The sequence below is a fragment of the Paramacrobiotus metropolitanus genome, unplaced genomic scaffold, assembly GCF_019649055.1.
Source record: "Paramacrobiotus metropolitanus isolate TYO unplaced genomic scaffold, Prichtersi_v1.0 Parri_scaffold0000049, whole genome shotgun sequence".
Classification (NCBI taxonomy): Eukaryota; Metazoa; Tardigrada; class Eutardigrada; order Parachela; family Macrobiotidae; genus Paramacrobiotus; species Paramacrobiotus metropolitanus.
The window spans coordinates 127152-140803 of record NW_026570269.1 but is presented as its reverse complement, the minus strand read 5'-3'; the positions used below and the strand labels follow the sequence as shown (position 1 = coordinate 140803).

The 13652-nt window shown below is 42.4% G+C and overlaps 4 protein-coding genes across 6 annotated transcripts; 2 read left to right on the top strand and 2 right to left on the bottom strand.

The window, feature by feature from the left end:
* Positions 1 to 2608: 2608 nt before the first annotated feature.
* LOC129592024 (ctenidin-3-like) lies at positions 2609 to 3541 on the bottom strand. The gene is made up of 2 exons (XM_055487964.1): positions 3439 to 3541; positions 2609 to 3295 (listed from the first exon to the last, which is right to left on the bottom strand). Exons 1-2 carry the CDS (start codon positions 3491 to 3493, stop codon positions 2841 to 2843), a joined length of 510 nt encoding a protein of 169 aa, XP_055343939.1. The 5' UTR covers positions 3494 to 3541; the 3' UTR covers positions 2609 to 2840.
* A 1396-nt stretch (positions 3542 to 4937) lies between these two features.
* LOC129592021 (uncharacterized) lies at positions 4938 to 6194 on the top strand. Of its 3 annotated transcripts, none has more exons than XM_055487961.1 (3): positions 4938 to 5076; positions 5285 to 5396; positions 5469 to 6194. In XM_055487961.1, exons 2-3 carry the CDS (start codon positions 5351 to 5353, stop codon positions 6038 to 6040), a joined length of 618 nt encoding a protein of 205 aa, XP_055343936.1. In that variant the 5' UTR covers positions 4938 to 5076; positions 5285 to 5350; the 3' UTR covers positions 6041 to 6194. The 3 variants fall into 3 exon arrangements, with proteins under 3 accessions (XP_055343936.1, XP_055343937.1, XP_055343935.1); XM_055487962.1 differs by lacking the exon at positions 4938 to 5076 and adding an exon at positions 5079 to 5154; XM_055487960.1 differs by lacking the exon at positions 4938 to 5076 and having other exon boundaries at positions 5161 to 5396.
* Positions 6195 to 6380: 186 nt separating this feature from the next.
* LOC129591942 (aspartate aminotransferase, cytoplasmic-like) lies at positions 6381 to 10172 on the bottom strand. The gene is made up of 5 exons (XM_055487831.1): positions 9944 to 10172; positions 9726 to 9831; positions 8132 to 8557; positions 7304 to 7420; positions 6381 to 7226 (listed from the first exon to the last, which is right to left on the bottom strand). Exons 1-5 carry the CDS (start codon positions 9989 to 9991, stop codon positions 6694 to 6696), a joined length of 1230 nt encoding a protein of 409 aa, XP_055343806.1. The 5' UTR covers positions 9992 to 10172; the 3' UTR covers positions 6381 to 6693.
* A 1564-nt stretch (positions 10173 to 11736) lies between these two features.
* On the top strand, positions 11737 to 13481 carry LOC129591943 (group 3 late-embryogenesis abundant protein, mitochondrial-like). The gene is made up of 2 exons (XM_055487833.1): positions 11737 to 12072; positions 12726 to 13481. Exons 1-2 carry the CDS (start codon positions 11899 to 11901, stop codon positions 13170 to 13172), a joined length of 621 nt encoding a protein of 206 aa, XP_055343808.1. The 5' UTR covers positions 11737 to 11898; the 3' UTR covers positions 13173 to 13481.
* Positions 13482 to 13652: the final 171 nt, after the last annotated feature.

Here is a 13652-nt window from a genome sequence, read left to right as displayed (position 1 = left end):
AGAAGTTGTGAGACACACGCTCAGCATGTTTATTCAGTCAGCCATGACCAACAATGCCCCCACGCAACATGTCACAAATCAGTCAATTCAGCCAATCAAGAGCGCCGTTGATTAGCTGATTGCTGATGGTGGGGGCGCTAATGTTATCAGTGCCTTAATCAATGGGTAAATAGCCGTGTCACGTCTTTCTCTCTCCTTACACATGTAGTCTGTGTACTCCGGCTAATGAACCTTCTCATGCCTGGTGGCCAGTTGTTGCTGCGTCGGACACGGGGGCGCTCAGGAATCAGTTTGTGTATGTGCTTGTGTATCATCTGTTTGTTGCGCTGAAAAGGGACAATTTCCTTCCGACAGCGCTTTGTTGCCGGTTCTGCATTTGCGTTACTGCCGGTTTGGGTGGCATTCCGTTCCGCCTTGCTTGTGTGATCTTTATGTTTTCATTATACGAGTAGTACTTTATACATGGAGTACAGAGTGTGCGAAAACAGTACGTATCATTTCATACACCATTACGTATTTCATACAACACATAACTTTAACTTACGTACAAGTATTAGTCGGATTTCGTTATTTTAGGATATTCGAAGGTTCGGTCACTTCGGTGGTATATTTGGTCGTCTTTACTGGCTACTTTTTATAAAATTTTTGCGAAATAATCTTCAATACTTATAGTAAATAATGGTAACTCGTTCGTTTTACAAAAACCCGCCTCCAGTTCTCCAGTTTTCCGATTTAAAATAACACAACAAGTCGTTTCCGGCAGTAAAAGAAATAACTTTTTTCGCTGTACGCTGGATTTACGCACGATTTTTTTTGCACGACAAGCGTCTCTTGCTTATTTAGTGAACAAAATCAAGCATTAGCCAGTTTTATTATTCTAAATGCTCGACATATTTATATGTATTACTCGTTCAATACCATCGTACATATTTTCCATGATATTACTGTATACACAAATTCTAAAGTACACAGCCGCCAGTCACGCAATTTCTGCCACGACGAGGATGTAACTAATTTTGGGACAAACATTTATTCAATTACAAGCAATTTCCTTTCTGCGCAAAACAGGATTACGCACGTTGTTAAAATGTTAATAAATTATTTGGCCACGCTAACGGAGGCAGCGCATTTCAGTTCCGGCATTAAAGATTCTATTAGGAGCAATCTAAACAGGAAACCAGTCCGCAGGTGCTCCGACGAGATCCGTCAACGGCGTGTTTATTGTTAGTGCAAGGTTGCAAGGTCTTGCTGTTTCTCCTTTAGCTACTGCGCATGCGCGCAGGACCAACAACAATCAACACCCCGATCGAAGACAGCTTACCGGCGTATGTGCAGTCGCAGTTTAAGTAGATCAGTTTTCAAAAAAAATTGAAATCTCTTTGCTAATAGACCGAAGTGCAGTGAAGGCCTCCCAGTTCAGCGAACATCAGTACATAATAGTATACAGTGTATGCAGACTGTATAAAAAAACAGAATTACAGCAGGCTACCAGTAAGTACAGCTAGTGAGCAAAAGGTCATGTTGTCTAAACATATGCAATCGTACATAAACCTTACTCGTTAATAATAGGAAAGTACGTTCGCATGCACTATTGGTAGACCGGAGCGCTGCAGTCTAGCCAATAACTAACAACATTACCAGTTCGAAAACTAATATATTTATGTTTTGGAAGTTGATTTTGTAGCAAACACCCATTTTGTATCGCTGTTATCAGCAGATCTTCGCTGGGCAACGGTTAACTGTACTTACTAAAGAATTTGGCAGTTGCTCTGCGTTCTTTTAAATCAACTGAAAATATGGCGTGCATACGTTAAGCTTTAGTGTGAATTACAAAAATACAAAGTAATCTAGTTTAATTATAAGTGTTATAATTGGAAAAGCCGGCCTTCACGGTGCTCGGGAAATTGTAGTGTAGGAACGTTTACAGTACTTGTAGCAATGCTGCAAGAAGCAGCTGAAAGAGGGTTGGGTTGAAGCCTAAGAAACTTGCAAAAATAATGACACTGAGTATGTCGAGTAAGCAAATTAATAAATACGAGAAAAAGCTAGTAAAAAACCGAATACAGTGCAGTTCTTAAAATATTATTATTATTGGGGCGGCACTTAAGTACGTCTGGTATGGAATAACATCTGTATTATTATAATTATTAATTTATATAATGATCGTATGCAAAGTGCAGCATCTGCTCATGAAGCAGCAAGGTCCTTTAATAGCCAGGAGGCAGCACTTCTACATAGTGTTTATGTGCATAAACACTTGCGTACAAAAACTACCGTAATCTATAAACTATGTCTGTCAGACCATATCTAATTTATTACATACTTGCGTAATAATACATTAAAGTTGCATGAATTTGTGGATGTGACAAACGCCTGCAAAATGGTAGTCAACGAACTACCTAAAACTGCAGCACCTTTTGTGCTCAAAGAAGTGCCACTGTGTACTTGGTATACGATTATGCTTATTATTACGTACTCATGGTTTACAGCAAAGCACCGGCGATGGTACATGTCTATATTATATAATTATATTCAGTGCATCGGTTCAATATTATGAAGGGTCGTACTTATCGGACCGGCAAACCGCAAAGCATACATTTTTGTTGCATAGGTATGTAGTTATTTATTTTATGGAATTCTTTGGACGCTCCATACAGCCATACAGATATCGCCGGCCGCAAACCGGTAAACGTACACAGCCGAGATAATTAAACACGTATCACCCCAAAAGAGCTATACGTGTACAAAGTAAAAAATCTTTGACAAAAAAAATATCACACGAAGAAAACTACCCAATAACCGGCACGCACACCCTGCCGACGAGATCACGCTTTGAGCTTTTATCCACCCAACAGTGCATTCGAAGAGTTGGCTACCGCGCCAGGTGGAATGACTTCCGCTGCAGCTGCACCGGCCGCTGTGGCATTTCCGGCTGCAACTGCTCCTGAACGACCAGCAGGTCCTCCCGCTCCGGCCCCACCACCGTACGCGTTACCGCCTCCTCCGTAACTACCACCACCGCCACCACCATAGCTGTCACCGCCGCCGCCACCGCCGTAACCGCCTCCCCCTCCACCGTAGCCGCCGCCTCCTCCGTAGCCGCCTCCTCCGAAACCACCACCCCCACCGAATAACCACGATCCCAGGGGGTCAAACCATGGCATTCCGAATCCGCCCCATAACGGCCATCCTCCAAATCCCCAAAGACCGGGCCAGCCTAATCCCCATCCGCCTAATCCCAGTCCAAACCCGCCGTAACCAAAGCCGCCACCACCGCCCCAGCCTTGTGACACCACTAAAAAACGATTATCTAGCATTATGCATTTTCATTAAACACAAAAAACGTGAGAAATAATTTGAATATAAACAAACGTACGCAGATAAGCGAGGCTGTCAGTCCATTGAATTAACTTCTGAGAACTTGTGTTAAATACTTACCAGATGAAATCACACTGCCAGATATCAATAGACAAATCAACGCTTTTGCGGTCATTTTCAGTTTTACAGAAAGATTTACCGACTGTGAAGACCTACTGTAAAACTCGCCATATATATACGGAAGTGAGCGATGAGAGTGCCGGTTACGACAGCAGATAAATTGGGATTCTACAGGTGTAAATTTAGACCGGAAGGTGTTTTCACACGATGCTGTTATATTGGTTGATTATGAAATGTTAAATAACTAATGAACTACCTATTAATCCTTCACTGAATCTGTATAAACATTGATACGGTGTAGCGTAGCGCCAAAATAATTGTGTTCATAGTTGGTACTGTATTTAACGTTAACAGCGACGTATTACATATGTAACGCTTTATTATGCCAATATTTTCGGCTTTTTTACGACACATTAAAAGGCTTTTTGTGAGGCATTTGTGTCATACTGCGAAGTTACTTAAGTTCTGATGCAACGCCGAAGACACATTTTACTTCTTTGCGTAGCAGACATCCGAGTATTACGATATTTTTGATTACGATCGTTATGATAAACCACCACTTATCGGAAAATATTCCGCTTGGAAGTTGACAAATAACTACTGCTCGCTCGCTCAGCTGCTACCATAGGTAGAAACTAATTAATAATACTTGCAAGTTAATTGCATGTGGAATTGGGCATAACATTAGTCCGGTAAATACTGCAAAAAAGCCATAAGGCTTATTAGATTGCAGCACAGGTACAGATTCATGCGATTTAGTGGGATGGTCATCACTTTATGCGTAAAATTAATACTCTTTATCATGCACTTCATTCCTAATTTTCAGCTGTTTCCGCCACATGAGACGGTAGGTTCCAGACCGTATGTCAACATATACGGCGCATCCCATCGTCAACTCTCTATGCCACTTTAAAAACCTCCAAAAAACAGTTTCAGTATCACATCCCTGGTTTTTTAGCAAGCTCAGATAGCGCACTGTTTTAGTTCCTTGAATCAGCCGTTTGTGTTCCTCGTGAACTGAAACCAGTGGTCAGTGGTCACTTACAAGTTACAACTAGAACTGCTCCAACGACTACTGGGGTACGTGTATTAGTCTCGTACGTATCTGATGTCTCATGACAGCAGATATAAATTTTTTCACACCTAATATTTTTAACGAAAATTAATCTAAAAGCGTTTGCTTGATTACATCACTGTATTGCACAATGCAGTAGAAGTATACAATACTGCATTACAAATTGTGCTTGTTCATGCAGTATAAGGAAAGCCATTCACCTACGTACGTCCACAACGGAATTGTACGTATCAATGGTATCGTATTAAACGTATAATTATTTTACGGGCTGAACTAAAACAGTATGCTCATTTCGCTAAAGTATATTTTCGTGTCTTTTTCACTGATGCACAGTGGCACACTTACCGTTGGACACATATAGATATTTAAATAAAATTTGGTGCACAAATCATACTGGGACATTAAACCAAGGAATTCAATTCTGCGGAGCAACGAACACATTCGTTGATATCTTCACGGCAGTTGCAATTTTTGATTTTGTACAGAGCTCATCTAGCCATCTAGGACTTGTTCATGGCCATGGTCAATGCACACGATGACGAACGAATTCAAGAACGAACACTGTAATTAATGTACAGCGGTTTCTTATTGTTAGCGGAAAGTAATGTGGTGTTTGAGTGGAGCAAGTGCTTTTCATTGAGGTGTATGTTGATTTAATTTATATTTTTAAGTTAGCTAGGCACGTACCGTAAACTGCTGGATGCAAATTGGATATAATTAGAGTTAGCCTTGTGTCCGGGTCAACTAGCGCTAAAACTACATATTGTAAAGGTGATCACACTGATAACGACACGTCGACACCAGATCGTGTGACGTTCCTTCCGAACAACCAAAGTCATGCACCGAGTCCTGGATATTTTAGGATGTCTGCTTGTAGGAACAGGTACGCAAATTACGTAAATACAGTTAGGTTGTGGATCACTGGTGTTCGTTTTTGTTGTTTTGCCGTTGTCAGCATTATGCAACAGTCAGTTGATCTTCCCCTGGATGTATCCGGTGGAATTCGCCTATTGGGCATTGGGCGGTCCCGGTATCGGTGCCGCTGTTCCTGATCCCGGCATTGCAGGGGGATATTTTGATCCCCTCAATATCCCCATCAACCCTTCCAGCCCTGATAGCAAAAGTAAATCCAAAGCGGCAGCCGTTGTGCCAGCCACCACCGATGCTTCCGCTTCCACCGGCACCACGACACCGCTGACCGCGGATTTCCATCCGCAGTCCGTTAATAATCCCATGGATCCCATAACGGGAAAAACAAAGGACCAACAGAAAAAAGATGATACGGGAAAAGATGAGGATAAGGGTATTCGAGAGGTTAGCGGGGCCACTACGACGGTGGAGACAGTGGAAGATGTCCTGGAGGAAGAAGACGACGACCGTAGTGATGCCGGCCAAAGCGAAAACCAGGCGTCGAACGCGAATGATCGCAAGAAGGTGCTGAAATTCTCTTTGATGCAATTTGCGAAAGCACTTGATAAAAGAAAACTGGCAAAGGCCAAAACATCAGTCGTGGCAGGAAATGTATGAATTTACCGTTACATAAACGGTCTGTAAATACTGTTCTTCTTAACCCTTCGAAAACCGAGAGGGTGGTGTGCATCTACCGTAGCATGTCGTATCTATAAACAGCAGCGTCAGTATGTTCGTTCTCAAGCGTTTTTCTGGTTACTGTTATCCCATGACCGGCGAGGAACGAATTGGTGATAGCCAATAGCTAATAGCCTTCCTACCACGCGTACCTAATCTAAATTTCGAAGGATACGAATCAGTACGAGTACCCGTAGTAATTAACCTACAGTAAGCAATCAACGTAAAATTCGGAAAATTAACCCAAATATGCAAGTATGCCTCTAATTCTAAGATCTAATCAAGCGCAACGCTTTCTTTATTGAAGGAATAACGCCACGTCGCCACCGTTAAGCACGGTTCCGGGAAAACATAAGAAATACGCGACTTTAAATTACGCAAGTACAGTACTTACTATACTCGTAAGCAAATAAAAGCACCTTTTGGCACTTGCCTGGAGCAAATCCACGTCTTAGCATTCAAGCTGTCACAACAAAATTAAAATTAATTAAAACCAGAACACATCACAAAATGTCAGAACCATCGAATACCATGAAAGCGCGGAAGCCAAAATAATAAAAACAAATAAATACTAAAGCGTTGTTCTCTCGTTATTACTTAACCGTAGTGACCACCTCATGAATGGCCTTGGCCACATAATCGGCATTCCCTGGCGCAATTCCACACACGTTAATCCGCCCGCTCTTCAACAAATAAATATGGTGCTTATCAATTAGCTGCTGGCACTGTGCCTCAGTCAGACCGGTATAGGCGAACATTCCAATCTGATCCGTCAAGTGATTCCACGTGCCCGGGGTCCCCAACGCCTCCAGTTTGCCGCGTAACAGCTGCCTCATATTTTTCATCCGGCCGGACATTGTGCGAATGTGCTCCTTCCATAGCTGCGTCAGTTTCTCATCATTTAGCACCGCGCTGACGATACGCGCGCCCTGCGCGGGGGGATTAGAGTAGTTGCCGCGGACGAGGATGGTCAGCTGCGATTTGATTTTGGGAACAGTTTCCGCTTTACTGGTGACCACAACTAAATTGCCTACACGGGACGAGTAGATGCCGAAGTTCTTGGCGAAGGATTGTGCGCAAACGAATTCCAGACCTTGCTCGGCAAAATGGCGAACAGCCCAAGCATCTGCAAATTATTCATATTTTAATCGACAAACATTATACAAAAGCCTCTCCTAACAGGTCAGCAAAAGCGATGTTTACCTGCGTCAAGATCACCGGAAGCAAAGCCTTGGTACGCTGAATCCAGTACTGGGAACAGTTTGCGTGCTTTGATAATTTTAACTATTTCCTTCCACTCATCACGGGTTGGATCCACTCCTAGAGGGAACGTCAATGCATGAGCAAAGGAAATTAGAAAAACTATTTTTACAAATTCGATCTTATGATTCACAGCCCGCATAAGCATAACTGATCTTCTACCAAGGTCTGTGTAATGCAATTGTAATTTATAAAATAACCAGCGGCTACAGAAGAAAATGCCAAATTTCTATTGCGATTCCATTATGAGCTGTTTCACAAGCTTAACAATCCCGGAAAATAAGCTCGCACAGTATCTGCCAACCGGCAGCACACATATAGCTGCCAGGAATCCGGCATTAAATCTCCACCATCTATTACTACATAAACTTTTAGCTTACGGTAAACTTACGGACTAACTGAGATAGTAAAAAGCCCTACGGGGCTATTTTCTTAATTAAATTATTTCGGATACATACTGCCAACTGTCCTTGGCTTATCCAATTTCTTAACGTAATAAATTATCCTTATCAGTCAGTTACAGGACATCCACCGCATGCAAAGACAATAAGGCGCAAAGTACGATGCGATAACAGTTAGTATGTCAAAAATAACAGACAAAGGCAAAGCCTATTAAATTTTCAGCAGTCAGAGCAGTGACTATTAAAACAAAATCGAATTGACGAGTATCCAGTAATAAGCCAACTGAATAAAGCTGGTCTAAGCCAACCAATTGATTAAAAAAGGCTAAAAAAACAGCAACATCCCAAAAAGTTCATACTTATATCTTACCAGTTGGATTATGACTGCAGGCATGCAGAATGACCACCGATCGTTCCGGCGCGTCATTCAAATCGTTGAGCATATTCTTCAAATCCAGCGCACGCTTCTCCGCATCCCAATAGTGATACTCCCGCACCTCATTAAATCCCGCTTTCAAAAACAACAGCCGATGGTTTTCCCAGGTCGGTGTGGAAATGTAGGCGATCTTCGTCACTGAAGGCACACAACTGGCCAGAAAATCCGCCGCCAGACGCAGAGCACCGGTTCCGGAGAGGGTCTGCACACCGAATGCCCGGTTCTCATTCAAAGCTGCACTGTCGGCACCCAGTAGCATCCGAGTGGCTGCCGAGGAGAAGCTTTCTAGCCCCAGGATGGGCAGATATTCGAAGTTGATGCTGGCATCTTCAACGATGCTCCTTTCCACTTGTTTCACAACTGTCAACAAACAACCGATGAGCCTGCATCAAGCATTTATAAACGAAATATACATGTAAAGTAGATGCGACTTCTCCGACTACATACAAGTACAGTACCTACTGCATTTAGAACTACGACGCACCTCGTAATATTGTTACCAAAATTGAATAGATCAAAGGCCGAATTATTATATTATCATTAAAGCATTTAGAAAAGTAGTGATTACTGATACCGTTTACCAAGCGAATCAAATTTTGCAATATTTCCTTGGACCATAACTGCCTAGGCTTTAGTAGCTTAATTGCAATAAGAAAACGATACTAAGGGTAATCAATCCTATGAGAATTATCTCACTGATGTTTTGCCTGAAGTGGGGCACAACGCTCCGTTGCGCGCCCGTGAAAGATAACGCGAGTTAGTCACACAACATTCCCAAGCCGAAAGCTAACGGCTGCGCTTATTGGTCCGCTACGTGATCCACAGATGAATTACAAAACGCAGCTTCGAAGCTGCGTTTTCTATTTCACATACACATTCACCTCCGTGGTTCAGCATAGCCAACGGAGCTTTACACAGTGGCCACCCGTAACATGTTGAAGAGCTTTCAGTTTATTAGCTAATTTACTAATAAATGTGATTGAGTATTAATCTGCATTACTAATTTATTAGACTAAAAGCTGCTATTAGTAATTAACTATTAGTGATTGACTGATTGCTAATTTAGTAATTACTGTTAGCTATTGCTATTAGTAATTTATGATGTAGTTTAGATTGCGTTACTGCCTAATTCTAATACATTAATTAATTACGCTAATTAATTAGTTAAGATACACTGAGTAAACGGAATTACATTAATCAGTTAAGTGATAAATTAATAATCATCCTCAAGCATTCGGATTAATGCGAGCCTGCGACTTTACAGTACAATTCATTTTTATGTATGCTGCAGTATGCAGGCTTAAAGCACGATTCATTTAGCAGTCAGTGCTTGCGTTTTATCTGGTGATCCACAGCTTATTACTGGCCCAACGCATTCTCGTTTTTTGCTATGTGTCATCCATCGGTGATCCATACAGAATTCACATTTTATTTCGCGATATCGTACTTGAAAAGATAAGTGTAGGATTGATTAGGCCTACTATTCGCATTTGAAAAACGAAATTAAGGGTTCAGAAAAATCACCCACCAGGTAAAACCCATGGCTTCAATTCTTCAGAGCGATAAGCGCCGATCCCTAAGTTCACTTTGTTGGTATCTTTATCCTCCAAAAACTTGCGGTTCAGCTCAAACACCTGAAACACCACCACTTCCTAGTTCGTAACTTCGTAATACGGTAGTAATATGACTAATATGACTAATGTCAGCAGAATTCAGAAATATATCACGATGTGGAGCACGACCAACCTCAATCGGAGGCATGCTCCCAACTTCATCGAACCAAGAGAACGCCATGATTGCGGACGTTAGAAGAAAAGATCAGATGGAAAAAGTCTGGAGGAACGTTTATAAAGTGCCTGCACCTCAAGTGCCTCCACTGGCTTGCAGACGTATCGGTGTTTGTTTGCAAAGGTTTGAAACAAACCCAAGTTGGCTGAATGCTGGCCACGGGCAAAATAATGGATTATAGAATGTGAATCGTACTTTATAGTTTATACATACTTACAGATCATGCATTGTACTCAGCCTATGTAAAGCTGATACGGCCAAAACCTACTGACAGCATGGAGTCATGGACTCCTTTAGGCTTTAGGATAATTATTAGGAATCAGTTTACCGTTTACGCATCATTACCTTTTTATTGAACGCAAACTGATTACACAATAAAAATCAGCATATTTTTTTACCTGAAACTGCCTTACTGACAGGCTGGAATACATTCTTATTCTTAAACAGTTTAATTATACAATACAAATACATACGTAGTGCATAGTGCATACAGATTCTTATACAGATTGGCTGGTTCAAAAGCTTCCGATTGGTTCCGGTTACCGAAGCACTCCGATTCCCGAGTATTTGTCACTTGTCACTCTCAGCGTCAGTACCAGACTGGTACTACCAGTGTTATGGATGTGAACGAAAACTCGGGACTTATGATTCTGTAAAGATACCATAAAAACCGAAAATGGGCTTTGAGATGGAGTAGCATTAGTAGAGTCTTAGATCTAGAGATGGTCCATTCGGTGCAAAACGTCAGTGTCTCAACCCCGACAGGAAGCAGTGTCTCAACCCCGACAGGAAAAAACAGACTATACTGAGTGATGTTGCGTTCCGGTTTTGTTCTGCTCGGCCTTTGCCGCTGTCCGGTTCGCGTGGGTGTTGCTGCGATAGGCGATAGTGCCGTCGTACGCACGCACGCACGTCACATCCCATATGTTAACATTTCGGAGTGACTATTTTGCCGCAGTTTTTGCGGCAAAATAGCCAACCAGCTATAGTGCCGCATATTGTTCTTACCGCGGCAAAATAGCCTTAGCCGTATAAACAGTGCCCGAAAGGTCCGTAATAATAATAGGACTTAGTACTGTGTAGTGTGTAGTTCATAAAGAATAATTGAATAAAGATGCTACAGCCACAGCGCTAGCATTATATGCGCTGAATAATTAATGCGCATGGATGGATGTGTAAACATAATTTTGATTTTTGAAGTCCAGTGTAAACATGGTAAAAACTTGTCTTGGGTCATGAGCTTTTGACAAAATAATACTGTATATGATATTTACCGTAAACATTCTAACGAAACGATTCTAACTAAACATTCGTAAATTGTTATCGTAAGCATGTTATTTAAACGGTTAACCGTATACTCGTACAGAAAACGCGCAGACTATCCAAAACTCCAAGTCCAAGTATTGTACACTGTCAAAACATCCGCCGCACCAGGGCGACTACGTTGCCATCAGTGTTTAACCCAGCCCTTTCGGTCTTTCTGACTCTTTCAATAAGTACAGTGAAGTACTCGTGTGATAATTGGAAATGGAACGATAAGAGAAGTATCGGGTATCCATTTCGAGAATCGAGAAGCATGGCCCGATGATGGCCGACAATGATTTCCAAATCCATTGACGTTGTTGGAAATTCCACTATTGAGCAACGTCATGGGATTTTCCCTGTCAGACCGAATTACGGTGTAGTCTACTGTCTACCCCTCAGTTCGTTGGCAACCACCGCGGAATGTTCCTTCTGTACTGAAGTAAGACTGTAAGACCGCACATGAGCATGATCATTGACTGTCTTGTGCTGGATAAATAGGAGTACGGAGCGTGCATTAACTTTTCATTTCAAATCATTCGCAAAAGCTTTCTTCAAGTTTTGAGCGTCTTTTGCCTTGTCTTTAACATAACTGTTTGCAAATTGCAACAATGTTCGTAGCCCGTAGCGCAGGACGTGCATGCAGCCGTGCGTTGGCTGTTAACAACCAGTACGCTGCGATCCAGGCTGCTACCTATGCGAGTGGTCCGAAGAGTCCTGGTTCCGCGAAGGATGCTGCCAAATCTTCCTGGGAACAAGTTAAGGCGGAAGCAAAAGATATTAAGGTGAGATGCGAGGTCTGCTGAACCGTTTAAACATTTCGCTGGCTGGTATTCAGTGAGGCGATAACGTGTCTCTGCATAGTCCATAAAGAAATCTATAGAGTATAGACTCATTAGACTGGTTTAAACTTTTAAGTACAGTAAGTACCGTCAGTCGGTAATTCATAACAATTGTAAGTAGTTTGCCGTTTTCGGTAAACTACTGTTTTCTGTTTTACCTTTCATAACTTAACTGTAAGCCCAAGGTTCGGGATTGCGTTCTGATACTGTAATGCATCGGTTAGGTACATTCAAACCGTTACAATGTTAAGTTGTTAATTTGTAAGTAGCGTCAGCGGCACGCCCAAAATTTTCAAACAGTATCTCTTTCCGGGTTTCCAGTTCTATAAGTCAGCGTAACACTGTAAAGCTCTCACCAGTGTAAATCAAGGTTCTAACAATAATAAGTTAACGACGGAAGACGCGAGACAGTCTTCGACATTGTGATTTATCCTGTTGAATTACGTATTGGTTGGAGTGCATGGTATTTCTGTTACGTAGATCATTAATTTTGCTAAAACAGTTTAGTTTATGTTACACGCTACAGTAGACAAGTGGGTAGGAATATAGTTTCAAGTGGGTAAGAATGTACAGAGTACAGTACCGTTTGGCTACAGGGTGAAGTGAAACATGAAGCTGGCAAGTTGAAGGACAAAGCCGCCTCCGCCTGGGACCAAACCAAAGCTGGTGCGGCGGATGTCCAGCGGAAAGTGGGCCGTGAGGCCGAGTATGCTAAAGACCGAGCGGAGGCCGGTGGCAATCGCGCCCAGGGTGCCGGTGACGATCTGCTATCAAAGGCCAAGGATGCCGCACAAAACGTGAAGGAATCTCTTTCACAGCCCGGTGGTATTGCCGATAAAGCGGCCAACGCCTGGGAGAACGTGAAAGAGAAAGCGGCGGATATGGCGGCGGAAGTGAAGCATAAGGCCTCTGATCTGAAGGACAAGGCCTCTCAGACCCTCCATGATGCCACATCCCGAGATCAACAGTCTCAGACCCGTGATCAGCAGCAGCGAAGGGACTCGGATGCTGGCAAGGGCCGTGATCCCAAGAATCGGTATTAGATGGGGGTAGTACTGTACGTTTTTGGCTAGTGTACATACAGTAACAAACTGAATGTGTTCGGGTAATAGTGCTGTCTCTTAGTTCGGTGCGTTCCATTTTACGCGGCGTTCGATCTTTGTTTTCCCAGAAGCTGTGTTTTCAGTGTTGAGCGGTTTTGTTTCTCTTTTTTAGCTGCTGATCCGAATTGTGAAGTTTAATGTTTTCTGATGATTTTCGCTTGACCGGAATTGCCAACGTGCTTGATGACTTGTTTGCATTTTCATCGTGGCGGCACAGTTGATTGCAAAATGAATAATCTTGAAGAGAAATCATTTATTTGGGTTTAGCACAACGTTGTATTTGCAATTATTTTCAGGTTTGGGATCCATTGTGTAACACTGTGTACGGTTCTTACGAGTGAGTGATAACAATACTGTACTTGCTGTACGGTAGAACCACTGCACAATGTATTGTACATTAATTTTCATAATCTCCCTCCT

Excerpts from the sequence above, each read along its gene's own strand:
- LOC129592024 (XM_055487964.1), bottom strand. The coding sequence starts at position 3,493 with ATGACCGCAAAAGCGTTGATTTGTCTATTGATATCTGGCAGTGTGATT. Across the intron at positions 3,296-3,438 it reads TGGCAGTGTGATTTCATCTG|TGGTGTCACAAGGCTGGGGC; the intron begins GTAAGTATTTAA and ends ATCGTTTTTTAG.
- LOC129592021 (XM_055487961.1), top strand. The coding sequence starts at position 5,351 with ATGCACCGAGTCCTGGATATTTTAGGATGTCTGCTTGTAGGAACAG. Across the intron at positions 5,397-5,468 it reads ATGTCTGCTTGTAGGAACAG|CATTATGCAACAGTCAGTTG; the intron begins GTACGCAAATTA and ends TGCCGTTGTCAG.
- LOC129591942 (XM_055487831.1), bottom strand. The coding sequence starts at position 9,991 with ATGGCGTTCTCTTGGTTCGATGAAGTTGGGAGCATGCCTCCGATTGAG. Across the intron at positions 7,421-8,131 it reads CTGCAGTCATAATCCAACTG|GAGTGGATCCAACCCGTGAT; the intron begins GTAAGATATAAG and ends CGTTCCCTCTAG. Across the intron at positions 7,227-7,303 it reads TTCCGGTGATCTTGACGCAG|ATGCTTGGGCTGTTCGCCAT; the intron begins GTAAACATCGCT and ends AATAATTTGCAG.
- LOC129591943 (XM_055487833.1), top strand. The coding sequence starts at position 11,899 with ATGTTCGTAGCCCGTAGCGCAGGACGTGCATGCAGCCGTGCGTTGGCT. Across the intron at positions 12,073-12,725 it reads CGGAAGCAAAAGATATTAAG|GGTGAAGTGAAACATGAAGC; the intron begins GTGAGATGCGAG and ends GTTTGGCTACAG.